Source organism: Thalassophryne amazonica, chromosome 8 (assembly GCF_902500255.1).
Source record: "Thalassophryne amazonica chromosome 8, fThaAma1.1, whole genome shotgun sequence".
NCBI lineage: Eukaryota > Metazoa > Chordata > Actinopteri > Batrachoidiformes > Batrachoididae > Thalassophryne > Thalassophryne amazonica.
In genome coordinates, this window is record NC_047110.1 from 30,643,474 (window position 1) to 30,671,413 (window position 27,940).

The 27,940-nt window shown below is 40.3% G+C and overlaps 1 protein-coding gene across 1 annotated transcript in view; it reads left to right on the forward strand.

Moving 5' to 3' along the window:
• mpi (mannose phosphate isomerase) overlaps positions 1-23,125 on the forward strand; it is a 43,563-nt gene extending 20,438 nt beyond the window's left edge. Inside the window, exons 4-8 of the mRNA XM_034175931.1 lie at positions 7,767-7,908; positions 14,265-14,444; positions 14,926-15,099; positions 20,637-20,845; positions 21,240-23,125. Of these exons, the coding sequence (XP_034031822.1) occupies positions 7,767-7,908; positions 14,265-14,444; positions 14,926-15,099; positions 20,637-20,845; positions 21,240-21,458 (924 nt within the window). The 3' untranslated portion in view covers positions 21,459-23,125. The remainder of the gene's footprint in view (positions 1-7,766; positions 7,909-14,264; positions 14,445-14,925; positions 15,100-20,636; positions 20,846-21,239) is intronic.
• The last annotated feature ends 4,815 nt before the right edge of the window (positions 23,126-27,940 follow it).

The window sequence follows — 27,940 nt, forward strand, 5'->3', positions numbered from 1 at the left end:
CTAATAGTGCAAGGATCTCCCTGCTTCACTGGCATTGAGACAATCTATTGCTAATTAAATAGACTCCCTTTGTAGCCAGACTTCCCCTTACACTGTGGAGGCCGCCAACACACGCTGTATCTTACAGTGATGTATCCACGTTGATCTCTCCGCTATCTTTACTGCAGTTGGTGTTGTTAACAGCACTCGGTATAGACCTTCCCAACGAGGACTGGACCAGTTCTTCCTCTTAATCACTCTGATGAACACCCAGTCTCCTGGCTAGACTACTGGAAGGCCGTCCTGTGGAAGATCAAAATTATTCGGCAGTAAATGTGTTTAAGTTATCTCTTTCTGTGTTAATGTCTTTTTCATAAAATTTGCTAATGTTTGTTCCTCATCTGCTGTTTTAGTATCCATGTCAAAATTGGTAGACGATATGGTCGTCCATAAAGTATCTCAAATGGTGTTAACCCTGATGGTGTTGGTGTTATTCTCATATACAATTTTACTAGGTCCAACATTCAATCCAGGTTCGTTTTGTCTCTTCTATACATTTCCTTAATCTTATTTTTATTGTGCCCTTTGTCCTTTCCACTAATCCGGCACTGTGTGGATGATAAGCGCAATGAGTTTTGAGATTGACCTGTAGCGCTTCTCCTACGTATTGCACTATTGTATTAACAAAATGCGCTCCATTATCTGAATAGACTGTTTCTGGTATTCCAAATCATGGAATGATGTCTTTGCACAATGCCTTAGCCACTGTAAGTGCATCTGCATGTTTTGTAGGGAACAATTCTACCCATTTTGAGAAGGCATCAATTATGACTAAACAAAATTCCTTCCCTTCATGTTTACTCAGCTGTATATAATCCATATGAATCACTTGAAAGGGATATTGTGGTGTTGGAAATTTACCTCTTTGGGGTCTCAAATTGCCTTGTGAGTTGTGTTTTGCACATGTCATGCATGCTCTACAATGCTGTTTTGCATATGCATCGAACCCATAAAGACAAAAAATAGATTGCAATTGCGATATCATACCCCCTGATGAGACATGCGTCACGCCATGGCTCATAATAGCTGCCCATTTAAACATATTTTTTTTTGGCAATATGGGTTTCTTTTGTGGTCATATCCGGAGGGGTGTCATATAGGAGAAAAATAGAAAGAGCTGTTGCCGCCTTTGCGGTTTTGTCAGCAACGTCATTTCCTTTTGAAACACTGTCAGAGCCTTTGGTGTGAGCTGCACATTTGCATATAGCAATTTGGTTAGGCAATTTCACAGCGTACTGAAAGCGTACTGGCTGTCTGTATAAATTGATACAGCCGTACCTTTAAACAGATAGCAAGCTGCAGTTAAAGCAACTAATTCAGCTGCTTGTGCTGAAAATGAGGATGGCAATGAAGCAGAATCCAATACTTCTGAATTTGTGACAACAGCATATCCAGATTGTGTTTGTCCATAAGCGTTTTTAGTGGAAGAACCATCCACATACACAATTGTACTGTTTGGGATGGGTGTGTCCTGGAGGTCTGGACGTGCTTTCGTACAGACCGTAGCTACATCAAGACAATTGTGCGGCTCACCATCCTCAGGTAAGGGTATCAATGTGGATGGATTCAATGTTGTACATCGCTCTACCGTAAGATGTGGTTGTGATAATAGCAAGGACATACACGAAAGATGTCTTGCTGGGGACAAAAGGCTCATGTTTGTCTGCAACAGAAGTGCAGAGACTGCATGTGGAACTTTCAGTGTCAACTGATGGAATAGAACAACATTACTGCTACTTTGAACAGCCATAGAGGCTGCAACAACAGCCTGTACACATGGTGGTAGAGCACTTGCTACTGCATCCAATTTAGATGAGTAGTAGGCAACTGGCCTCAATTTTGAGCCATACACTTGAACCAAAACACTAGTCATGAACTTATTCTTACAATCAACTGTTTGAATGAATGGTTTACTATAATCTGGTAGTGCCAAAACTGTGGATGACACTGTTTGTTTTACTTTTACAAAAGCTTCCTCAGCATCTTTGTTCCATTCCAACACGGTTGACATTGAAATATCATCCTTGTACATCAAATCAGAAAGTGGACTAGTCAATTCTGCATAGCAGGGAATCCATGCCCTGCAGTAATTAGTCAGTCCAAAAAATGACATCATCTGCTTTTTGGTTTGTGGTTTTGGAGCGTGCAAAATTGCTTCCTTCCTGTCAGACAGGATTGTGCGCCCTGTGGCTGATAATTCATGTCCTAAATATTTTACTTTATCCCTACACAACTGAACTTTGTTTTTACTCACTTTGTGGCCATTATCAAATAAGAAACATAATAATGCTACTGTGTCAGTTATGCAGTTTTCTCGTGTGTCAGAGGCAATCAAATGTCATCAACATACACTAATAGTTGGCTATCTGCCGGTGGAACGAAATTAGCTAAACATGCTGACATGACTTGAGAATAAATAGTTGGGCTCTCTGCGTAACCCTGCGGTAATCTGGTGAATGTATATCGTTGTCCTTTAAAGGTAAAAGCAAACCAGAATTGACTATCTGGGTGTACTGGTACGGAAAAAAAAAAATGCATTACTGATATCTATTACAGAAAAACAACTAGAATTTAATCTCAATGAGCTTAACAGTGTGTGCGGATCTGGTACACATGGAGCTCTTTTTACTACAGCAGCATTTACTGCCTGCAGATCTTGAATCATTCTCCATCCCACTGAGGGCGGAGCCTTTTTTTACAGGAAATATGGGTGTGTTACATGGTGAATCTGGACATGGCACTATTACTCCTGCTGTTAATAAATTCCCTATTACTGGCCTGATTCCTTCAATTGCATCAGGTTTCAATGGATACTGTCTTACACATGGTCTGTATTCTGTTTTTGGTCTTATAACTACAGGTTGTGCATTTTTTTATCAGTCCTACGTCTGAAGGACCTGTTGTCCACAATCCTGATGGTACAGAAGAGAGAAGATCGTCCTCTTCAGGACTCAACTGAAACACTCAGGATTGTGAAGTGGACACATCAATCTGTGTTCCAGCTGTCAGCACCAATGAGACATTAACTGGCACTTTATACAATTTAGTTGATGGACTGAACTCCGTTCGTGGTCCAACTCTGCTCCAATCAGTGGCTGACAAAGCTGTTATGACTGTCAGTCCCAATTCTTGCCATTCTGTCAAATATGGTTTACAAAGTGACACATGTAATGGCATACCTGTGAATCTCAATTTTAAAACATCTTCAGTGGCACCTGTTACTGTTATGACAGCTGTTGAGTTGCCATCATGAATCAAATCGGTCATTATCAGCTTCACAGGTGAAATATTTTTCAATTTGTTTTCATACACTGGTGTTCCTGGCAATATGCCACTATGGACTCTAAATACACTCAAATCTGCATCTAAACTCTATCCATGGTTCTCCTTCTTTCTGAGTTGTCCTGGTAATTTCAGTATAATTTATCTTTGGTCCTAACACTCCTTTTGCACGTGTAATCGTAGCTTCCACTCTTGTTTTCAAGACTAGATCATCATGTGTCAGTGGTACGCCTTGTTGATCTGCAGGATTCCAGTCTCCACGTACCTGACTCCATTTAGGGCCACATGCTTTCATCCACACCTGTTGGACTTCAGGTCCATTAAGGTGGTAAGATGTTCTAATGTTTTCTATATCCTGCATAAATCCCTCAATGTCGACATGTGGCGATGGTATCATGTCGACTGCTGCTTTGATATCATCAGCATTCCATGTCCGATAAACGAGCATGGTTGGTAGCTGTCCTGCTGTTTCTGCACGAGGATTTGGTACTTCTATCATAGGATAGGCACCTCCCTGATCACTATGTTCCACCATGGGAGGGGCTGTAGGCACTTTTGCTTGACTGCGTGTTTGTGGTTTTTCTGGTTTTTCTCTTTTTACCTTAGGTTTTACTGCCAAATCATACTGTGGTGGCAATACATCGTCATCCTCTGGTAGAGGAGATAAAGGTCTCTTTGCCACCGACGGTCCAGCCGGCGGTGGTTGTTGAGGCTGTTCTGGTTCTCTGTGCTGAATTATCACATCTTCTTCTGCCTTACCTACAGCTTTCTTTTTTCTTGCTTTCTCTAATCGTCGCTTCTCTGCTCCCTTCTGTCTGTTCTCTGCTTCTTCCTCCCAAAATGCCACTAAATCTGCCCCTACTTTCTGCATCTTTTTCTCATCACCTTTATGTTGCTGTTCTAACTCCTTCTTCAGCTTCTGTATACTGATCAGGTTCAGTCGTCCGTCAAAGTCATGTTTATTAATCCAGGTCTCCAATTTTTTGTTGTTTTTGGATTTTTTGCTTCCATAAATTTCCAGTCGTCAGTTGATAAATTTTCCTTATTTATAGACGTCTTACCCCCCATTTTTATTATCCCTTGTTATAATTTGGACTTCAGACGGGGGCACACCTAGGGTGTTCTAAATCTGAAGTTTTCACACTTTCTTTGGACGTGACAATTAATTTGCCGTCGTGTGGTTGATTCCTTTCACCTCCCCGTAGGAAGCGGAATCACTTGCCTCTGCTTCCACACGCACGGTTGTCACTAACGTTGTCCAAAGTATTACACACACACAGTTTTCACACAGTTATTTACACTTGCGCAAAACACTATTTACACATAGAAACACTCCTAATAATCGTACGCGTATTCTTATGCCAGGGGAGCTCACCCTCCTGTGAAATTTAACTAATGTCCTGCATTAGGGGACTCCGCCGTCCCTGCCAAATTTAACTACTTTTTACAGTGCACGTATTTCTACCCGGGATTTCCTTTACGTATTAAAACAGAGGAGTCCGTATCCTCCTTCCGGAATTTAACTACTTGCGTCCCTCGCAACCGTAGAGGAGTCCGCCCTCCTTACAGAGTTTAACTGCTTTGCATTAACAGACGATTCTGTATCATCGCTTGCGGAATTTAACTGTTTATGTGATCTGATCACCACTCACTCAGTACTATTTACAAAGAAATTCTACTCACTGACTCGACTTCCTGTCTGTCTTCTTCGGGAAAATCTCGTCAACCAGACGATGCCAACGGTGGTCGACAATTGCAGACACGATCAATCGATCGGACCTTGGCCAAGGATTTACGTCTGGACTTGACGACCTCCGCTGGACACCTCCGGTATTGTTGAGATCCCGGACGAGCCCCCAGTCAATGTTGGGTATTTTCTCCTCCAAACATTTTTAAACCTTTAACAAGACAAACAGAGTCAAGAAACACCAGTGAGACAGAAAGTCAAATATTACGCGCGGAGTGCGGCCAGGCTGTACACCAAGGCTACACTAAAGTCTGGCCTGCTTTTCCGCTCTTTTTATTAAGAGACGCCCTCATCACATAAACAAGAAACTTGTCCTAAGGGTGGGGGTAATGACGCAAGACAAGTTTCTTCCCATAACATAAACGCATACGTCAAGTGCAGCTGTAAGGAAGAACACTTCAGGTCAGCACATCTCGTTCGTCTGTTGCAGTTATCAGCTGTTTTGCATCTGCCTGGAACACTAAGCATCACAATCAGTCAAAATTCAACCTTCAGTTCTTTTACTCCCAGTCGTTAGCGGCTACGAAAACAAAGTTATGTTATAACAATAAGTACATCCAGTCCTTCATTCCCAGTTCAGATTGACCCCAGAGTGCTAAAACAAAATTGAATTCTCAGGATTGCATTAAGACAGGTGCAAAACAGCACATCTCCGTTCTCATGAGAAAGAAGACAAAGCTAAAACAAGGTTGAATAACACGTACGTTCTCAGGGTGAAGTGCAAAACAGCACAACACCGTTCTCATGAGAAAGAAGACAAAGCTACAAATGTTTAACAGTGATAACATATATATATATATATATATAAAATCCTTAACATTACGCATGTTGAAAGTCAGTAATTAAGTTATTGGAAGAAAAATAGTTATTAATTTGCTCATATACATAGACTCCATAATTTTTCCTAACACAGATAAAATACTTATGGGTCGACTATTTAAAACTGAGACTGGAAGTTTCTTATTTTTTGGTAGTGGGATAATTTTAGCCTGTTTCCATGCTTGTGGACATGTATTACAAGTAAAGCTAAGGTTTATTATATGGGCTAAAACATGAGCGATACAATCAGCTGCTACTTTGAGAAGCCTACTGTCAAGACCGTCCACACCCGGGGGCTTGTCTTTACATGATTTCAGCAATTCCCTTACCTTATTTGTACTTACTTTCTCAAATTTAAACCTGATGTTTTTACAATCCATAATTTTATTTTTTATCACTAGATAGGATTCAACATTACTTAGATTAGGTATATTCTCTCTCAGTTTGTCTAATTTGCTTATAAAATAATCATCAATATAATTAGCAATATCTACCGGCTTTGTTATGAATTTATTATCTTCCTCAAGAAAGGACAGATTGATTCTGTTTTTCCTACCAGTCAGCTGATTCAAAACCTTCCATATTTTTCTACTGTCAGTTCCTGCTTCCTGAACTCGATCCTCAAAAAACATTTTCTTTTTCTTTCTATTCAGTTTAGTGACAGAGTTCCTCATTTTACGATAACAATCTCAGTCAAATTTATTTCCTGTTACAATTGCCGTCTTTTTCATCTGATCTCTCATTTTAATAGAGTCTTTAATTTCATCATCCAACCAGGGTGTGACAATGTTCCTGACAGTACACTCCTTCAAAGGAGCATGAGTTTCAAATAAAGGCAGGAATAGGCTATTAAATCTTGAGAGTGCAGTTTCAGGATTCTGAATAGATAACACGTCAGACCAGCAAATGGCTTTCACTTCAATAAATTTCTCTTTATTAAACATTTTATATAACCTCTTGAATATAACTGTGGGTCCGGGTCTACCTACCATCGGGGCTAATACAATTATGATCAAATTATGATCACTACAGCCAATGGGAACAGAAATTACTTTACTATACTGCTCAGGGGAATTGATAAAAATGTGATCAATACATGTTGATATTCTGTGACCATCATTATTAACATGTATTCTTGTTGGTTCATTAGTAACCTGGGTAAATCCACATGTAGTAGTGACAGTAAACAACTTATTTTTTAAATGACAGTTTTTAGGAAACCAGTCAATGTTAAAATTGCCCATAAAGTACGTATCCTGACCCACAGCAGTATAGGTGTCCAACATCTCACAAATTGTATCTAAATATTCACAATTAGCATTTGGTGGTCGGTAACAGCAACCCAGCAAAATCGGCTTACGGTGAGGTACGTACACTTGCAGCCATCGCACTTCAATATTAAATTTCATCATATCATTTCTAATTTCATTTCTGTAAATATTGTAACCATCAATACATAGCTCAGTGTCATCAAACGAAGAGTCCAAATGAGTTTCTGAAATTGCAAGTATGTGTAGTTTGTGTCTACACAACAGATTAGAGACCTCACAGATTTTATTCCTCAGACTATTAATGTTAACATGTGCAATTCTGAGCCCCCTCTTCAACAACCACTAGATCACACTATATCCTACACACTGTAGCTTTAAAAACAGTGATTATGCACAAAGACGTGTGAAGGAAGACAGAATAATGACAACTCTGAAGGTGTTCTAGAGGCTTTGATTCAGCACTGCATGCAGCAGCTACATTCTGGACATGATGTCTTTGAAAAAATTTTCAAGCTGTATTTAGCGCAGACAGTTGGAAAAGTTTATCTATTTGATTAAATTTCCCCTTCGGTAATTCTTCCTTTTTTCTGTCATTTTGGTGTGGTCAGGAGTTAGCCGCTCATCTTCATGCTCAGTATCCAGAGCACTACCCAGACAACAACCACAAACCAGAGATGGCCATCGCTCTCACCCGCTTCGAGGGCCTCTGTGGATTCAGACCTGTAGAAGAGATCTTGGGCTTCCTTAAATGTGAGTCTTATAATCCCACAGGGACATTAGTAGTCAGATTTGCATGTCTTCATCCTTACACAATCATCTAGAGAAGCATCTTATTCTGTCCAGATCAGGCCCAAGATTTTTTCAAGTTTAGCAAAAATCACTTCATTAATTCAAAGCGCACAACAGCAGGAAGCAATCTTCAAGTCTGTGCAGGACTTACACAGCAAACACGTAGATCAGTGGGTGAGTGAGTGAGTGATTGCATCCAAGCCAATTTTTGAGCACAGTAACTCAAAAACAGGAAGTGCTATCATCCCATAACTCAACAAATTAAAAGAACATAAAATGAAGACACATCCAGTTGCATCGGGTGAACTTTGATGCACGAGATGGTCCGAAACGACGCCTTTATTTTGTGTAATATCCCATAGACATGTCTTCTACCTGCTGGATGGTTGGTGAGTGCTGGATAACTTCCTGAAAATTATGAACAGGTGTGTGTGTGAAACCTTTAGGTTGAATGCCTCCTGAACACTGGGCACATCTTGTGATTACTGCTTCAGCTTGCCAGCTAGCATGGAGTGAAACATGATGTCCACTACATGGGCAAATTCTCAAAAAACAGTATACACCACTTTCAAAACTTTTTTCAAACATTGTTTCTGAGTCCATAATAAAAGGACGACACCTCATGCTGTGATACAGTGGGGAAAATAAGTATTTTACCCCCTGTCAGTTTTGCAGGTTTTCCCACTTACAAAGAATGGAGAGGTCTGTAATTTTTATAGTAGGTACACTTCAACTGCGAGAGACAAAATCTAAAAAAAAAAAATCCAGAAAATCACGTATGATTTTTAAATAATTAATTTGCATTTTGTTGCAGAAATAAGTATTTGATCCCCTAGAAAAACAGAGCTTAACAATTGGTACAGAAACATTTGTCTGCCATTACAGAGATCAGACGTTTTCTGTAGTTCTTGACCACGTTTTCACACACTGCAGCAGGGATTGTGGTCAACTCCTCCGTACAGATCTTCTCCAAATTTTCCAGGTTTGGAGTTTCAGCTCCCTCCAAAGATTTTCTATTGAGTTCAGGTCTGGAGACTGGCTCGGCCACTGCAGGACCTTGAAATGCTTCTTACGGAGCCCCTAATTGGTTGCCCTGGCTGTGTGTTTGGGGTCATTGTCATGCTGGAAGACCCAGCCATGACCCATCTTCAATGCTCTTACTGAGGGAAGGAGGTTGTTTGCCAAAATCTCACAATACATGACCCCATCCATCCTCCCTTCAATACGGTGCAGTCGTCCTGTCCCCTTTGCAGAAGAGCACTCCCACAGTATGATGTTTCCACCCCATGCTTCACAGTTGGGATGGTTTTCTTCGGGTTGTTCTCATCCTCTAAACATGGTAAGTGGAGATGATTCCAAAAAGCTCTATTCTGGTCTCATCTGACCACATGACCATCTCCCATGACTCCTCTGGATTATCCAGATGGTCACTGGTAAACTTCAAACTGGCCTGTACATGTGCTGGCTTGAGCAGGGGGACCTTGCTGTCCTGCAGGATTTTAAACCATGACAGCATCATGTGTTACTAATGTAATCTTTGTGACTGTGGTCCCAGCTCTCTTCAGGTCATTGACCAGGTCCTCCTGTGTAGTTCTGAGCTTTCTCAGAATCATCCTTACCCCACAAAGTGAGATCTTGCATGGAATCCTAGACCGAGGGAGATTGACAGTCATCTTGTGTTTCTTCCGCCTTCTAATAAATAATCATAACAGTTGTTGTCCTCTACAAAGCTGCTTGCCTGTTGTCCTGTAGTCCATCCCAGCCTTGTGCAGGTCAACAGTTTTGTCCCTGGTGTCCTTAGACAGCTCTTTGATCTTGGCCATGGTGGACAGGTTGGAGTGTGATTGATTGAGTGTGTGAGCAGGTGTCTTTTATACAGGTAACAAGTTCAAACAGGTGCAATTAATACAGGTAAAGAGTGCAGAATAAGAGGGCTTCTAAAAGAAAAATTAACGGGTCTGTGAGAGCCAGAATTCTTGCTGGTTGGTAGGGGGTCAAATACTTATTTTATGCAACAAAATGCAAATTAATTATTTAAAAATCATACAATGTGATTTTCTGGATTTTTTTGTAGATTTTGTCTCTCACAGTTGAAGTGTACCTACGATAAAAATTACAGACCTCTCCATTCTTTGTAGGTGGGAAAACCTGCAAAACTGACAGGGGGTGAAATACTTATTTTCTCCACTGTAAATTGAGTCTCAATATGTCATCCACTGGTTCAAAACATTGGGTCTCATTCACTGATTTGCTCGCAGAAGTGCTCATCCTCGTTGCGCAAAATCACCACTAGATTCATGACGCGTGGGTCCCAGCCAAATTTTTTCACACCAGCTTATGTGTGTTTGTGAATCAAATTCATTCTAAATTGAAAAGTGTGTGCCCTTGGGCTGCAGTCTGCATGCATCTGCTGCAAATCTATTTCTCTATTCGAGGGCATCCATTTGGCGTTTCATGACACGGGTTCTGTGCAGAATGAAGGTGGAAGACGTTGGATTATAAATAAGAGAAGGCCCAAAAGGTCAAACAGAAGAACTTCACAACAGCAGAAACTGAAATAATTGTGTCAGAGTGGGAAACCTGAAATGGTGCACGTTTCTAAAGTGTCCTCCACAGTAACGGTTAAAAAATAAGCCTGTACTAGGGTGGTGAATGCTGAAGGCTCTGTTGCCTGAAGTTTCAGACAGTTTTGACATCAAAGCTGCTGCCAAAAATGGTCCCCGACCAGATTTAGAATAAACAGGATTAAGTGAAATTTGTTTGAGGATTGACGGAGAAAATAATGATCCACTTAAAACCCTCACCCTGGGGTGATTTATTCCATAATTATTAAGATATTTGCATTTGCTTGTGTCTTTTATAACAAGTGCAATTCAGTCAGAACATATTATAGCACTGCTGCTTGCAAGTATAATTTTTTTTTTTATATATCTGGCAAGCCCATTAATATGTTACCAATTAAACTAAAATAAATGACAGATACACAATTTAATGCCACTAGAAATTGTTGTGTTAACCATCAGTTATAGGCAAATGAACAATTCAAGTTAGAACAAGATGGTTATACCGAACATTCTCGTATGACTCAAGTGGTATTGTTGAAGATTTTAATATGCATCTGGTTCATGGTTGTTTTAGTATGTTTGGTCAATGCAGTACTAAAATGAATTATTAATAAAACTTTAAAAACATTGTTAATATGCTGTGGATTTAGTTAAAAAGGTGCATTTTACATTTTCTAGGACAGCTGGGCCTTAATTGTTTGTACAACCCCTGGCAAAAATTATGGAATCACTGGCCTCGGAGGATGTTCATTCAGTTGTTTAATTTTGTAGAAAAAAAGCAGATCACAGACATGACACAAAAATAAAGTCATTTCAAATGGCAACTTTCTGGCTTTAACAAACACTATAAGAAATCAGGGGAAAAAAATGTGGCAGTCAGTAACGGTTACTTTTTTAGACCAAGCAGAGGGAAAAAAATATGGAATCACTCAATTCTGAGGAAAAAATTATGGAATCATGTAAAACAAAAGAACGCTCCAACACATCACTAGTATTTTGTTGCACCACCTCTGGCTTTTATAACAGCTTGCAGTCTCTGAGGCATGGACTTAATGAGTGACAAACAGTACTCTTCATCAATCTGGCTCCAACTTTCTCTGATTGCTGTTGCCAGATCAGCTTTGCAGGTTGGAGCCTTGTCATGGACCATTTTCTTCAACTTCCACCAAAGATTTTCAATTGGATTAAGATCCGGACTATTTGCAGGCCATGACATTGACCCTATGTGTCTTTTTGCAAGGAATGTTTTCACAGTTTTTGCTCTATGGCAAGATGCATTATCATCTTGAAAAATGATTTCATCATCCCCAAACATCCTTTCAATTGATGGGATAAGAAAAGTGTCCAAAATATCAACGTAAACTTGTGCATTTATTGATGATGTAATGACAGCCATCTCCCCAGTGCCTTTACCTGACATGCAGCCCCATATCATCAATGACTGTGGAAATTTGCATGTTCTCTTCAGGCAGTCATCTTTATAAATCTCATTGGAATGGCACCAAACAAAAGTTCCAGCATCATCACCTTGCCCAGTGCAGATTCGAGATTCATCACTGAATATGACCTTCATCCAGTCATCCACAGTCCACGATTGCTTTTACTTAGCCCATTGTAACCTTGTTTTTTTCTGTTTAGGTGTTAAAGATGGCTTTCGTTTAGCTTTTCTGTATGTAAATCCCATTTCCTTTAGGTGGTTTCTTACAGTTCGGTCACAGACGTTGACTCCAGTTTCCTCCCATTCGTTCCTCATTTGTTTTGTTGTGCATTTTCGATTTTTGAGACATATTGCTTTAAGTTTTCTTGCTTTGATGTCTTCCTTGGTCTACCAGTATGTTTGCCTTTAACAACCTTCCCATGTTGTTTGTATTTGGTCCAGAGTTTAGACACAACTGACTGTGAACAACCAACATCTTTTGCAACATTGCATGATGATTTACCCTCTTTTAAGAGTTTGATAATCCTCTCCTTTGTTTCAACTGACATCTCTCGTGTTAGAGCCATGATTCATGTCAGTCCACTTGGTGCAACAGCGCTCCAAGGTGTGTTAGATGCAGACTAACGAGCAGATCTGATTTGATGCAGGTGTTAGTTTTGGGGATGAAAATTTACAGGGTGATTCCATAATTTTTTCCTCAGAATTGAGTGACTCCATATTTTTTTCCCTCTGCTTGGTCTAAAAAAGTAACCGTTACTGACTGCCACAATTTTTTTTCCTGATTTCTTATAGTGTTTCTTAAAGCCAGAAAGTTTCCATTTGAAATGACTTTAGTTTTGTGTCATGTCTGTGATCTGCTTTTTTTTCTACAAAATTAAACAACTGAATGAACATCCTCCGAGGCCGGTGATTCCATAATTATTGCCAGGGGCTGTACATATGCATGGTCTGAGGAGGTTCTAAATGTATTTGCAGGTTATGAATAAATTTACCTACAAACACATTGATAAATCCCAGATTTGTGCGTCAAACCATCGTGCACAGATTTGTGTGTACACACTTTATGAACAAGACCCATTAAATCAGAATGGAGGGTGTCCAGTTTGATGACCTAAGAATTGCATCTCTGCTTTTTTGCGGATGATGTGGTTCTGTTGACTTAGGCAGCACAATGGCTTAGTGGTTAGCACTGTTGCCTCACAGCAAGAAGGTCATAGGTTTGATTCTAACCTGTGGCCTTTCTGTGTGGAGTTTGCATGTTTTGCATGTTTGCGTGGGTTTCCTCAGGGTGCTCTGGTTTCCTCCCACATCTAAAGACATACAGGTTAGGTGAATTGGAAACTTTATAATTGTCCAGGTCTCCCTTGCAAAAGAGGGTCTCGATCTCTTTAAATGTTAATAAAGGTTAAATTAAATTAAATTAATTGCGCACTGGGCAGATGTGAGACTGAGTTTGAAGCGAAGCGACTGGGATGAGGATCAGCACCTCCAAATCTGAGACCATGGTCCTCTGGATTAGGGAAGAGTTATTGGCCCAAATGGAGTTCATCTATCTCAGGGTTTTGTATCTGGGTTTGCATTCAGGTTCAGAACAGATGCTTTGAAATCATTCATTAATATTCTGCCTGTTATCCGGGTCTTGGTCACGGTAGCAGCGGAATAAGCAACTTATCCCACACTTTCCTGTCCTCGGCCAAGGCCTTTTAGTCTTCATGGGGGTATCTGAGGCGTTCCCAAGCCAGGTGGGAAATATAATCTCTCCAGTGTGTCCTGGGTCTTCCCCAGGGCCTCCTCTCAGTTGGATGTGCTTGGAAGACCTCCCTACGGAGACAACTAAGGGACATCCTCACCATATGCCCAAACCACCTCAACTGGCTCCTTTCGATGTGAACAAGCAGCGGCTCTACTTAGAGTCCCTCAAAATGTTCCAGTTAATTTGCCCCCTTTGGAGTTGAAACAGAACAAGTGAAAGCATGAGGATCCCACTGTTTTTAGTTTAATATTTAAAGGCTACAGTCAGCACGTGGACTGTAGGTGCAATAGCATGCATGCTGCTTGTCTTCTAATGCTTAAAAAAAAAAATGACCTGGCTCACTTTAATCAGAGCTGCACCAAAATTTAGTTCTAACTACTCTCTGGTTTGCTCAGCCTTTTCACCAAATCATGTGAAAATCTTTCATTAGTTTTTCAGTAATCCACCTTTGCAGATGAACTGACACGAGGAAAATGTTTTTTTTCTAGTAAGTGTCAAGTAAATTCTCCACAAAAGCCAATTCATGGCCAGGTTTGAACATGTGTGTTTGTGCTTCCTCTAGCTGTCCCAGAGTTCCACGCGCTCGTGGGCAACGAGGCAGCAGAGGAGCTGCGGTACAGTGTGGGAGACATGGCCCGTACGAAACAGGCGCTAAAGAAATGCTTCACAAGGATGATGAACTGCGAGAAGAAGTCTTTTGTAGACCAGCTCAACATGCTGGTGAAAAGAGTGACAGAAGAAGGTGAGGATGATGAATAAAAATGAGCCCTGAAAGTGTCTTCCAGCAGGCAGCTGTTTATGCAGTTTGTGTAGCTGGAAAAGCAAAGTTGCGATGGGATGGGAGTGTCACTGAGTTGCTGTTTTTGTATGTTATTTGTGTTCCGATCTGCTTTGACTGCATCACATATTTAAGTTTGCAAGAGGAATGCAGTCTTATCACCTCCAAGTTTGTCATAACATCACTTGGCACCATTTGAGAAAACTCTCCATCAGGTCATGGCACTTATTGAATACTTATTGTATTTTTAGAAAATTGGTTGAATCCAACGTATAGATTTTCCAACATCCAGCACATACTGCCAGCATCCATACAGGTTTACAACTTATATTACTCTTACAACAAAAGCAACACTAAATGTACTGAAATGAACTGTCCTCAGAACAAATGGATATGATTTGAAACAGAAAAACACACATTCTGTGAATCTTTATTTCTTGTGCAGCTGCAGCAGGGAAGGATATCAAAATCAGCAACGGTGAGCTCTTGCTCCGCCTGCACTCACAGTATCCCGGAGACATCGGCTGTTTCTCCATCTACTTCCTCAATTTTGTGGTCTTGACTCCAGGCCAGGCCATGTTCCTGGGGGCCAATGAGCCTCATGCCTACCTCTATGGAGGTCAGTAGTCTTGTATTTGTACTTGTGAATTCAGCTGACGAGGTTCAACCCTTTCAGCCCAAGTATGTGAACAAAGCAGTGTGGGAATTCTGTCTTGAGGACATCACAAGATATAAGAGGGAAAATGCTTTACAAGGCTATGGGCCGTAACATCTGGCAGCTTCCGTTCCTAATGTGTCATGATCAGTGATGCCGGTAACGCGTTACTCTAATCTAACCACTTTTTTCAGTAACGAGTAATCTAATGCGTTAATCTTTCCTAATCAGTAATCACATTAAAGTTACTTCTCCAAGTCACTGTGCGTTACTATTATTTTTGCATTGTGGGTCGATAGCAGCATTAAAATTGGTCTGTGGGCAGGGTGTCGGGGTTCGACTGAACTGCCCACTTTAAGGGAGCTGTGACCTTTTCATCCGCTGTTTTCTGCAGCAGCTACCACTCGTCCTAACCTCTTAAAGCGCGGTGACAACAGCACACCTGCACTGAGTTTTACTAAGACATTTTTATGCTTTTTTTTTCTCCTTTATTTAGAATTCTGAGCTGAGCTGCTCCGTAACTGCACGCTAAAAACAGCTGATCATCTGCGACGCATCAACAACTAACACTATTTTCCACTCAAATGCACCTAAACTCTCTTTCTGAGGACCACATGATGCGAAAATGCAATAAAACTTTCTTACCTGTAAATCTGGTCATGTTTTCTGCATAAATAAATGTTATCCAGCCAAAGCAGGGGCAAATCCAGATGGAATGGGGGCATGGGGCAGGGATGTGCCCCCCCCAAGGTCCAGTTTTGAATCCTTTTTTATACAACTACTCATACTACTTATAACAGTAAGTCCCTTCGGCTGCTCCCTTGTTTGCACTTGGGGTCGCCACAGCAAATCCAAGGTGGATCTGCATGTTGAATTGGCACAAGTTTTACACCGGATGCCCTTCCTGACGCAACTCCACATTACATGGAGAAATGTGGCAGGGGTGGGATTTGAACCCGGAACCTTCTGAACTGAAACCAAGCGCATTAACCACTTGGCCACCACCCCTAACAAAAGTGTTGTCTAACCAATCAGCAAGCTTTGACACTCGAAAAGAAAGCCCTTTGAGAAGAAAAATTTGCAGTTCCTTGACTGGCTGCTTGAGGTTGGCTTCAGAAAAGAAATCCCATAGAAACTCATGTTAAAATGTCCAACTTTAGCAGAGCAAGAAAAAAATATTTACAGTCTGGCACAAAAAAAATAGTTTTGGTCTCTATAACTAGTTTAACATTCCATATTTAATTGGGGGGGGGGGGGGGGGAATAACTCTTCTAAAAAGTATGGAGACTGGCATACTGGGTAGCTGTGCAAACCGCCTTTCATTTCTCTAAGTGTCAGTTGTCTCCTACTCTGGGGATAATGGGAATCTCCCTGAAGACCATTTACCGCCATATGTCACACCTCTTGTCTGTGCACTCAGCCAAAACAAAGCCACAGAGATGAAACCAAAACCTAAAATTTGGCTTTTTCTTTGTGCAAACGTTGATCATTTTAGTGATCACATGTGATCAAAGCATGGTGCATAAATATAAATTTAGAAAAACATGATAACACCCACAAATTCTTTAGGGTACCTGAGGGTCAGGTTTATGGGTGCACTGAGCTGAAATTGACCAAAATTCAATGGGATGGATATCAGAAATTAAAATAAATAAATAAGTAAATCCAGTCCTAGCCTTCTATTGCACATCTCGTTTTGCATGTCATGTTTTCATTTAGGGGAGTAAAAAAACTTGTCTCATAGTTGTTCCAGTGGGGAAAAAAATATGGGCAAAGCAGAGTGTTGTGAAAGCTAACAACAATTCTTGTATAGTTTTAAGGACAGACAGAAGACATCAGTTGCTGTCTTCACTCTGTCTTGACACAAACACCCCAGGGAGACATGCACATTGATAATCATATACACAACTGCTAAACTCTTCCCTACTTGGCCTGAAAACCCATTTTCATCAGGAGTTGCCATGCACTTCCTCTTTACCTAATGTGATTTTCTCCTGCAAGAGATGGGAATATTTCCATATTACAATACAGACATAACACTGGAGAAGATTTTATTTTCTCATCGAAATGAAAAGATGCTTGTGAAGCGCGTCAGTTCAGTCAGCAAGAACGTGTTATGTGCTGCCGCGGATTGAGGAGCGGACCAGCATCTGACTGAACCCAGCGCTCAATAACCAGAAAACAGTTCCAAAAACAAAACCAATTTATTTCCCTCCTGTGCAATAATTGGTGTACAACATAAATATTCGGTTGTCTGGCGAGGTAAAATGTTTAGAGAGAATTTAAATGTTAGAAAACTGTTAGAAAGAATTTAATAGTTACATTTATAAACAATGTAGGTTAGAAATTGCAAGTTTTAAATGGTAAATGGACTGCATTTATATAGTGCTTTTCCACCTGCATCAGATGCTCAAAGCGCTTTACAATTATGCCTCACATTCACCCCGAAGTCAGGGTGCTGCTATACAAGGCGCTCACTACACACCGAGAGCAAGAGGGGATTAAAGGCCTTGCCCAAGGGCCCTTAGTGATTTTCCAGTCAGGTGGGGATTTGAACCCATGCTCTTCTGGACTCAAGCCCAACACCTTAACCACTAGACCATCACCCCCCCCATGTTTTACTGTTACAGTGCTGTCATCAGTTAAATATGAGGTCAAGAAAGAGGTCTTTATTTTACTTTTTATAAAACAAGTCAAGAAAGGGTGACTATAAAGTGAGTTTTGGCAAAACAAGTATCATTGTCATGTTGAGGTGGCAGAGGGTTGTTGTCGGCAGCTGGGGAATGTAACTAAAAAGTAACTAGTAATCTAACTTAGTTACTTTTACAATTGAGTAATCAGTAAAGTAACTAAGTTACTTTTTCAAAGAGTAATCAGTAATCAGTAATTGGATTACTTTTTCAAAGTAACTGTGGCAACATTGGTAGTACAGCAGATAACTGAAACAGTCCTTCAAATGGTGATACAAGCACCAAATACGGTACAAATAATCCATAGACATTAATCTTTTGAAAACACTTACTAGCCACTTGAATTTTCAATTGGTAGGGGTCAATTGAAGACTTACACAGGAGTAAAAATTTAAATATGGCCCAATCATGTTGAAAACTGTACCACATTATTTGCCTGATCATCAAGATTCCAAAAAGGTGTAGTTGGACTATCTATGAGTGAATATTATGGGGTAAAAACAACTCAAAGTCAATTTCAGTTTGTACAGGGGCCAAAAGTTAAAGGACACGTTGCTTAACGCACGTTGCTTAACGTCCCACTTGAAACACACCATCAAAGTATTCATGATTGTAAGTCTTTCTGCGCACATGCGCTCATAATACTTAGTGGTCTCTGATGTTTTTTATTGCTCTCCCTGAGCAAGTTAACAGGTGAAACATCTGTCTCTGCAATTCTCTTCGTGGGGTGCACAGGAGAATGAGCAGAAACATCCCGATAGCTGACAGACAGAGCGAAATGAATGCTGTTATGTCCAATAATAAAGCTTCGGAGCTTTTCTTCAAAAGTGATTGCTCATGTTTACAGAGGAGATGACACTCTTAACTTTTTCAGAGTCTGTTGGATTTTGGATCCTAACTGTGGTGACGTGCTGTTTCTGTCACAGGATGCTGGTTTGCTACCATTGTGAACATGATGGACATGTACTGTCTCCACCATGCTGTTTTTACAGAAAGTAACATTTTTATTTTACTTTTACTGTGGGAATGCACCTGGATGTGTGTGCCTACATGGCTGTTTTAACACGCAGCTCAGCTGTTAATTGAGGCTTTGTATATGGATGTGAAATGTCACAGATCTGGTCACATCTGTGCAGTCACAGATCCGACCAGATCTGATAGATGTGATCACATCTATCAGATTTTGACCCCTGTACAAACTGAAATTGACCTTTGTCAGTATTCTTTCTGTCTTTACCCCATAACTCTGTAGACTTAAGTTATAGATAGTCCAAACTCTACCTTTTTGGAATTGTTGTGATCAAATAAATAAGGTGGTATAGTTTTCAATATGATTGGAGCTTTTTAAAATTTTGACCCCTGTGTGTTTTCAATTGACCTCTACCTGGCCATCTATTGAAAATTCAAGTGGCCAATCAGTTTTTTCAAAAGAATAATGTCTAAGGACTATATGTGACAAATTTGGTGCTTGTTTCACCATTTGAAAGATTCCTCTGTAAATATTCTGTTATCTGCTGCGCTATGACTTTATTTATTTATGGGTAACTTTTGGTGCTTTTTCTTCTCCCAGAATGAAACTGAAAGAATACACTCGCCAGCTGCTTCAGGTGGTACACCCCTTAAACTGCTCATTAAAGCAAATATGTAATCAGCCAATCATATGGCAGAAACTCGGTACACTTAAGCATGTCGACATGGTTGAGGGAATCTGCTGAGGTTCAGTACAAGCATGAGCATGATGAAGAAGCATGATTTACGTGACTTTGAACGTGGAGTGGTCTGAGTTTTTCACTGATCTACTGGGGATTTCACAGATTGCTATCTTCATGGTTGACAGGTAATTGTGTGAAAAAAAGGACACATGAGTAGTGTTTCTTTGTGTTGATGGCAGAGGTCAGAGAAGATTGGCCAGACTGGTTCAAACTGATAGAAAGGTACCAGTAACTGAAGTGACCACTTGTTACAACCAAGGTATGCAGGAATGAATCTAAATACACAACCTTGAAGCAGATGGGCTATGGCAGTACAAGACAATACCAGGGGCCACTGCTGTCCACTGAAACAGGAAACTGAGGCTACAGTGGGCACAGGCTCACCAAATGTGAACAATGGATGATTGGAAAACCATTGCCTTGTCTGATGTGTCTTGATTTCTGCTGCAACATTAGTTGGTGGAGTCACAATCTGGTGAAAACATGAAAGTGTTGATCCATTGTGCATTGCATCAACTGTTTGAGCTGGAGGTGGCGTAATTAGTGTGGCTAAAGGCGCTGGTTTCCAGAACTGTAGGCAACACATCATATAAGCAACCATTGACTAGTGTAGGAGCCAAAACATATCCTTGTCAAATGGCAGTAATGACTAGAAATGGCCAGAGATTCTGACCCTGATCCACACAGCATCCACAGTACCTGTGTATGGGCTGGCTATGATATCCAGCAACTTATCTTGGATCTCACAAATTCTCAGGATGTCCCAAAGAGCAGTTTGGTCAAATGAATCAAACACTTTGTGATAATCATCGTAGACTACAAGTACTTGTGTATCATGTATCATGGAACAAAATCTGCGAGGAATGTTGAAATGGTGAAATTTTAATTTCTGTATATATGAGCAAGCAAGAGATGGCATTGACAGGTACCTGAGGTCTAGCTGATGTTTTAATTTGCTATTGCTGTCACTGTCCACCATCAAAGGGAGACAAGTACAGGGAAAAATGGCTGATTGTATCAAATATTCTCTCGGTAACGCCCCCACCCCCCAAAAAAAGAATTGTCCATTCTTTCACTTTCCTTTTTTTTTCCTGTCTAGACTGTATTGAGTGCATGGCATGCTCGGACAACACCGTGAGGGCCGGCCTGACACCCAAATACATTGACATCGGCACGCTGTGTGAGATGCTGAATTACAGCCCCGCCCCCACCAGCGCCAAACTGTTCCCAGTTGTCCAGGACTCTTCCGACCCCTGCGTCTCCCTGTATGACCCTCCTGTGCATGACTTCACCGTCATGAGGATAGAGGTAGTAAATCCTACTGCAACTTTACTCTGTACAAGCTTCATCCTGAAAAAAAGCCGAATGGTCTATTATAAACTAGCACAATAACTCTATGTAGAAATAAAGTAGAATCCTGATTTAACATGCACGTTGTTCGTAAGATGGAACTTGTGCGCGAAGGGAAAATTAAATTTTAACGTTTCTAGTTGCGGTGTGTACGGTTATCTCCCAAAATTATTTCCAATTCATTCCAGCTCTGAAATAAACATTCACTGTTAAACATGTATTTGTACAAATAAAGTTGTAGGCACCAATGACTTAGAGAACATATAAAAACATCTGGTTCATTTTCTTTGTAGAATTGCACAAAATTCCATATTTCAGATGTATAATCATTAAACCTCATCTTGCCTTATAGGTACCAGCTTCAATGAAGCAGTACAATTTGGCGGCAGTTGACAGTGCGAGTATCCTTGTGGTCATTGAAGGTGATGCCACAGCAACCTCAGCCGGTGCGCTCTCTGATGTCACCCTGAGGCGAGGCACCATCCTCTTCGTGTCGGCCAACGAGAGTGTCTCCCTGCACATCACCTCACAGTCTGGGATGGTCATGTTCCGTGCGTGCTGCCTGCTGTAGGTGTGAGTCTTTAAGGCTGTGTGTGGGAAAGAATATCTATGGCAGTCTGTGACCTTTGCCCCCTAAGAACCCACCCCCAGTCGGACCCTCAGCTGTAGATGTGCTGCTCTGTTTCCTGACATTAAAACCAAACATCAGTGCAGTTATATGGTGGTTCAAATTGGCTTTGTCCTTGTTTAACTGTGGAAGTGTGAGTCCAACATTTAGGAAGAAAAGGACACATAATAAGAATAAGTAACAGTATTACAAGATTTCAACACCGACGTGTTCCTCAGTGTTGTGGAGAGTCTTTAGTCACGTGTAACAAAGCAAACTCGTGATTTGGTTGAAATCACAAAGAGTTTGGGTCAGCATTCATGATGCAAATTGTCATGTTTTTGCATCTTGATGTGTTATTACACTGCTTTTTTTAAATTCCAAATACTAATCAAAGGCATTGTTTTTGTACTGTTCACACTGAGATTACAGTGGCACAGCCAGGCACTAAGATGGGGTGGGGGGGATTCATTGACACTGGTGTAGTACACCACAACCTGCTGCTTTGTAGAACTACAACCTTGATGAGGACTCTCAATGTCTGATGAGCCAGCAGGGCTCTCCTGTCAGGGTCATCTACCTTTATGTCTGTTTGCAGGGTAATCAATCAAAAACTAGTGATTTTTATCAAACACAACAGGGTTTATGGTTATTGTAGAAGGATGAGTTTGTTAAATTTGGGTGATTATTGAACCAGAAGTTAATCATTTTGTTTAATATTGCATGTTAAGATGTTTGTGTAAATGTTTTCGTCATTAACTGTGGTCTAAATGTGGTGGAGGTGCGTGATGAATGGGATTTCGGTTTTGTTTGCTAATCTAATAATAAACTCAGCTTTGGTGGGGACAGCATTATTAGCCTGTCAAGACTTGAGAATTGGGAGAGTAATTACGAAATGCTTGTGCATGTATGGAGGAAGGTTTTGACCGTCTCACTAAATCTAACCCTGGACGGCATTGTTGCTTTTATCTGGTACCAGTGCATGTTGGAATTATAATGAACTCTTACAGATTTAAAAAATAAACTGGAGCAACTAAGAAGGGCTGCTAACTACGTCCGTCCCATGTGGCATGGCAACATGGGAATTAGGAATCGAGCAATGAATGTAGGAATGCTTAATGATTAAAGACTACTACTTTATGGGTTTCCAAACTCAAGCCCACTCACTTGAAAATGGCCTAAACCTGCGTGACAGAAACATTAATCCATCACTGATGACTGCTCTGACGTCTGTGAGCGCAGTGCTGTGAAAAAGTCTGTGCCCCTTGAGCTTCTACACATTTAAATTTGAACATGCAAACTCCACATAGAAAACCCCCAGGTGGAAGTAATCCAACAACCTTGTTGCTGTGAGGCAACAGTGCTAACCACGAAGTGTTGCTGTGTCCACTGTCCTTTTTGGAAATCAACTAAGAGACCATCTTCCTTGCCACCAAGGGATTTCCACGACGACTGCACTAGTTGGACGTATTTAGCAATTATAATTCAACTAGAAGTATCGGGAGCTGTAAATCTTGACAAAATAAGGCAATAGTGCTCCCCATACGGTGGTTTGTAAGTGATTGACTGTATGCGATTGGGAGAATTGTGTCCATTGAACACAGAGTGAAAAAAGATCTTTGCAACATAAAACAAAAAATATCTATATTAAAATGATGCCACGCCAAAGTATGTACACCCAGCTTATGCTGCATTCACATGTTGGCTGTAAGCAGCAGACAGTAAATCAGATGTTCCATTGTTTTCAGTGAGAAGACAAAAAAAACAACAACATGCCGCCTCTGACTGCAAGTGCAGCAACTGTGCACACGACAGTACTTGTCATCACAAAATCTTTGACTGTTCGTGCCTGCCGTAACGACATGGACAAACCAGATGTTTTATCTTTAATGAAAAGAAAAAGATGGGCAGCAAGAGATGGACAATAAGTGCAAGGAGCTTTAAAAAGGTGAATAATTTGTTTGACATTAGAGAGAAATTAAGATATAACCTCCCAAAAAGTTTGTTTTTAAAGCAACCATTGGAGCTAAAACTTCCCATTTTTACGAGGGTAGGCTGAAAAGTTCTAAGGCTCCCCAGAAGGAGTAATGCATTAAGTGCATTATATTGAGCCTTAGAACTTTTCAGCTTACCCTCGTAACATAATGCTGTGCAAAATTCTAAAACTGCTGTATCTTTCAATTAAGTAAATTATTGGCTGTCTCGTTTATACAAAAAAAAAAAAGACAGCATCCCGTGTTGACACCTATCTTCTATCTACTGTCACCTAACGAGCAGTATGATGGTTTTTTTTCTGTTGTCGGAATATGAAGACAGCATTACAGTCAGTTTTCTTGAGATGAGTCTGGATGGATACCTGAACGTGTCTAAGTAACCGAGTATGTCCTAGACTTCATTTACATCAATCAGTAACAAATACAAACCGTATGGTGTTTGGTAAGTCTGTCTGTAGTAGATAGTTCTCAAAAACAGAGTGACCGTAAACATTACAGATGCATGAATTTTATTTTATTTTTTTACATTTCATGTCATTAAAAAAAAATTATTTGTATGAAGTTCAGGGAGCACAAACCTTTTCACAGCACTGTGTATGTGAATTACTTTTACGTGGCAGATACACATTGAATGCTATACCAGCCCACAGTTGGTGTATCATATAAAACGAACCATAACCACTTCTTGCATCATAATGTAAATTGATCCAGTTTACAGAAACACCTCACTCACAGATGTATAAATAAATACTTCATTCAATTTTATAGTATTGTACGTACAATGTGGGAACGTCTGTTTGAGTATTTGAAGCCCAATTTTTCAGACTTTTGTATGCTGTGTTTGTACTGATCAGTTGATACTTACGTAAGACAAAAAAAAGTATGGTAATTGTAGAACTTTACCTGTATTTTGATATTTTGGGGGAGTTTGTTTGTCTTCACAGTACAACACAGTACTTTGTCTACAATTATATTTGGTGACACATGCATGTAGGAACAATATCCCGAATAGATTATTTTAGTATGGTGCAAAATGGTATAATATTTAATTTTGTACCAGGGACCATCTGAATTCAATCATGCATGACGTGGATGCTGTTGATATAGTAGTTTTTAAGTAATATAACTTGAATCTAGTACTGTACTTGATCATGAATGCTGCATAATTAGCTTGTCAACCCATTACTACTGTCATTTTCCATGAAATTAATGCAGTACATTAACTAAACCTTGACAAAGCCTGTACCTACTTCATAAACACCACAGTGATGCTGAGCCAACTAACGTCACTTGTAATATGGATGCCGTAAAGCTGTAATAATTTAAAACAGAAGAATGTGAATAGTAATGGTTGAGTGCATATATTTACCTTGAAGATATTTTACCTCTAAAATGTTTCAAAACACATTGATGATGTAATTTTATAGAGGTCACTGTTTCAGATGTTTTACATGTAACTACTGTATGTATTTGTTACTGCTCATTGAAATAATTTACCATAATTTCTGGACTATAAGTCGTGTATGTGTTTTTATAACTTGTCTGGCTGGTCCTCTGACTTGGGTCAAAAAGGTAAAAAAAAAAATACTGCATTATCACGTATGTCCATAAGATGACATTGTCCACACACATGACAATTGAAGGCTGCTTCTGTTCACTGATCTAAATTAGTAGGAGGGGCTGGGCCTTGGAGAACTAGCCTATAGTTGGCACTCTACTTGTTTTCAGCCACAATGGAGAATGGCCAGACTAAGGTAAGGCTAACTATCATTGGTCAATTTAAAAAGGTTTATTTACATTTAGTGAAGTAACCGTCTGCACCAGAGACATACGTGCATACCCACACAAATCTGACTTCTATATGTATTTCCTCCTGACTCATTTTGACAGATGCAACTAACATTCCAGTGCGATTATATAGGCCAAAAAATGCAGTAGTTTAAATGAGCCCCTTTGCACAAATGATTGGTCCTCATAAAGGGACAACATTATGTCCCCCCAACATTCTTTTTCACTTAAATGTCAAGCTTTCATGTTAAACATCGTCAAAGTCCAAAATATTTGTCTGTGCTTGTACAATGCATTGGTGGAAAAAATGTTCAGGCCTGAAATGAATCATTTCGACTCCTGTGATGCACTGTTGCTCTATGAGATACACCCACTGAGGTCATCTGTGCACAAAGATCGATGACCTGAGGGTGGAGCTGTGAGTTTCAGCTTCTTTCCTTTTAAAGTAACAGAGCAATGGGTCGTTTCCTAGAGCGCTTAGAATTAGGTTGTTTAGGAATCGTCTGTTGTGGGGTTTGTTTTTTCTTTTTTAAAGGCACCTGGTGGCCTATATTAGCTTCCTGAAAAGGGACTTCTGAACATTTAAATTGTTTTGACATAAATCTGTACGTTAAAAGGTTTGATAATATGTAACTGTTTTGAGAGTTTTTTTCTTTGAATATTTGCGTGTTGAGGTTTGACATTTTTGATGGATGCTGCTGTAGCATGGGATATCACTGAACAATGTGATCTGATCCGGCCTTGTTCTGTAATTACACTGCCCTGTTTTTTTAATAAAATCCCCTGCAGGGTAATAGTATGGGCTTGCATATGTGTGTCACTCACCATTTCTTATACAGTGACTTCAGTGCAATTTCAGATTTTCAACCAATTTAGACATGACATCCCAAATGACTATCTCAGACAAGTTTGGATTTGTAAATTTCTTCCAAGTTTCCCAGTCAGAGCTCTCACTCAGAGCTTTGTCATGATATGTTTGAAGTAGGAGGCTGAAATTTTTAAGTTCTGATATGTCTGGAATGCAGCATTTGTAGACACACGTTTGCATAGTTATGCTGACAGCATGGACATTTTAACCTAGTAATGGATTAGTCAAAGCCTTTTCTTATCAAAACCAGTGGACTGTGTTTGTAACATTTCTTGCAGGCTGAAATTTGGACGTGATGGTCCTCTTTCTGAAACTGTTAATAACAAAGCAGTAATCAAAACAATCTCAAATACACAGAAAACAAAGCAATACTTTCACTGTGTACAATTCAGATATAGGTACAAGTACATGCTGTTCTCTGTGGAGATGAGATGAGCACTGCACCAGTCTCCACCCTCTTACCATTTAGAACAAGCTGAATATTTCTACAGTGACTAGAGTGCAACTTCCACAGGGATGTTACCTTAATGTCCAGGTTTCGACAGAATAAACCCATGCACACACAGACAATACAAACTTGGTACATTTTTGGAATTAATTCCACAACATTCTTGAGGTAAGGCACAAGTGCTAAACACTGCTCCACCTAAAAGCCACACCGCACTCACCAAAATATGCTGAAAGTATCTGTGGGTCCTGAAGGGGTGGGGACGGACAAGTCGTCTGTCTGGGTGGTTGCTTAAGAACTGAGGGGGGTTCCATAGTGTGGCGGCAGCCGCAAAGAGGATTATGAATTTTAGACTAAAATGGTCAGTAATCCAAAAATGTATCTTCACCCATGTAGGCACACAGCACCATCCACTGGTCCCATCCCTGAATAGATGTCATGTTTCACTAAATGCAACCAAATGTGCAAACAGAAGACAGTGACAGACATTCTTTAACCCTTATGTGTGTTTATGTGCACGCACCAAAGAATTCAGCAGCAGGATTTAGTGAGCAAACAGTAGTTGTTCTGAGCCATACCCCATTACAGGGCCGGCCCAAGCCTTTATGGAGCCTTAAGCAGAATTTCATTTGGGGGGCTCCCCTACCATCACCTCAGCACCAGATGCCTCATTATTCCATAGGCTACACTGTTATGTGTGTAACGTACCCACAATCATTAGCATTATTTGTAATTATCTTACATCATTTTTTCGCAAGAATCTAAATTTAGTTTCACCCCTGCAGTTCTGTCAATCATTCTGTCAATTGTATTGTCATTCCGGTTACACCAGCTGTCAGTGGCTGAAAAGAGTCTTCTGCCTATCAGTATAGCGCCGGTCACAACCCACCGTGCATTTTCTTTTGCCGTACGTTTTCTGTTGATGCCAGTTGCCACGGCCACTACATTTTTGTGAAAACGTACGGAGGCAGTAGCAAGAGTAGGGAGGGAGTACGTTCAATGCACGTCTCTAGGAGTGTAACGATAAAAAGAGTTGACCAGGGCCGGCCCAAGCCTTTATGGGGCCTTAAGCAGAATTTAATTTGGGGGCCCCCCTACCATCACCTCAGCACCAGATGCCTCATTATTCCATAGGCTACACTGTTATGTGTGTAACGTACCCACAATCATTAGCATTATTTGTAATTATCTTACATCATACAGGTGTCATTCTTGTTTTTAACCTTAAAGGGGTAGCAAACTCATATGTTTTAATTAACTTCTACATACAGAGTGATGTATAAGTATGGCGCATTAATTTAACTATTTGAAAGTAACATCAGCAAGCAGGAGACTGCATTTATAGTAA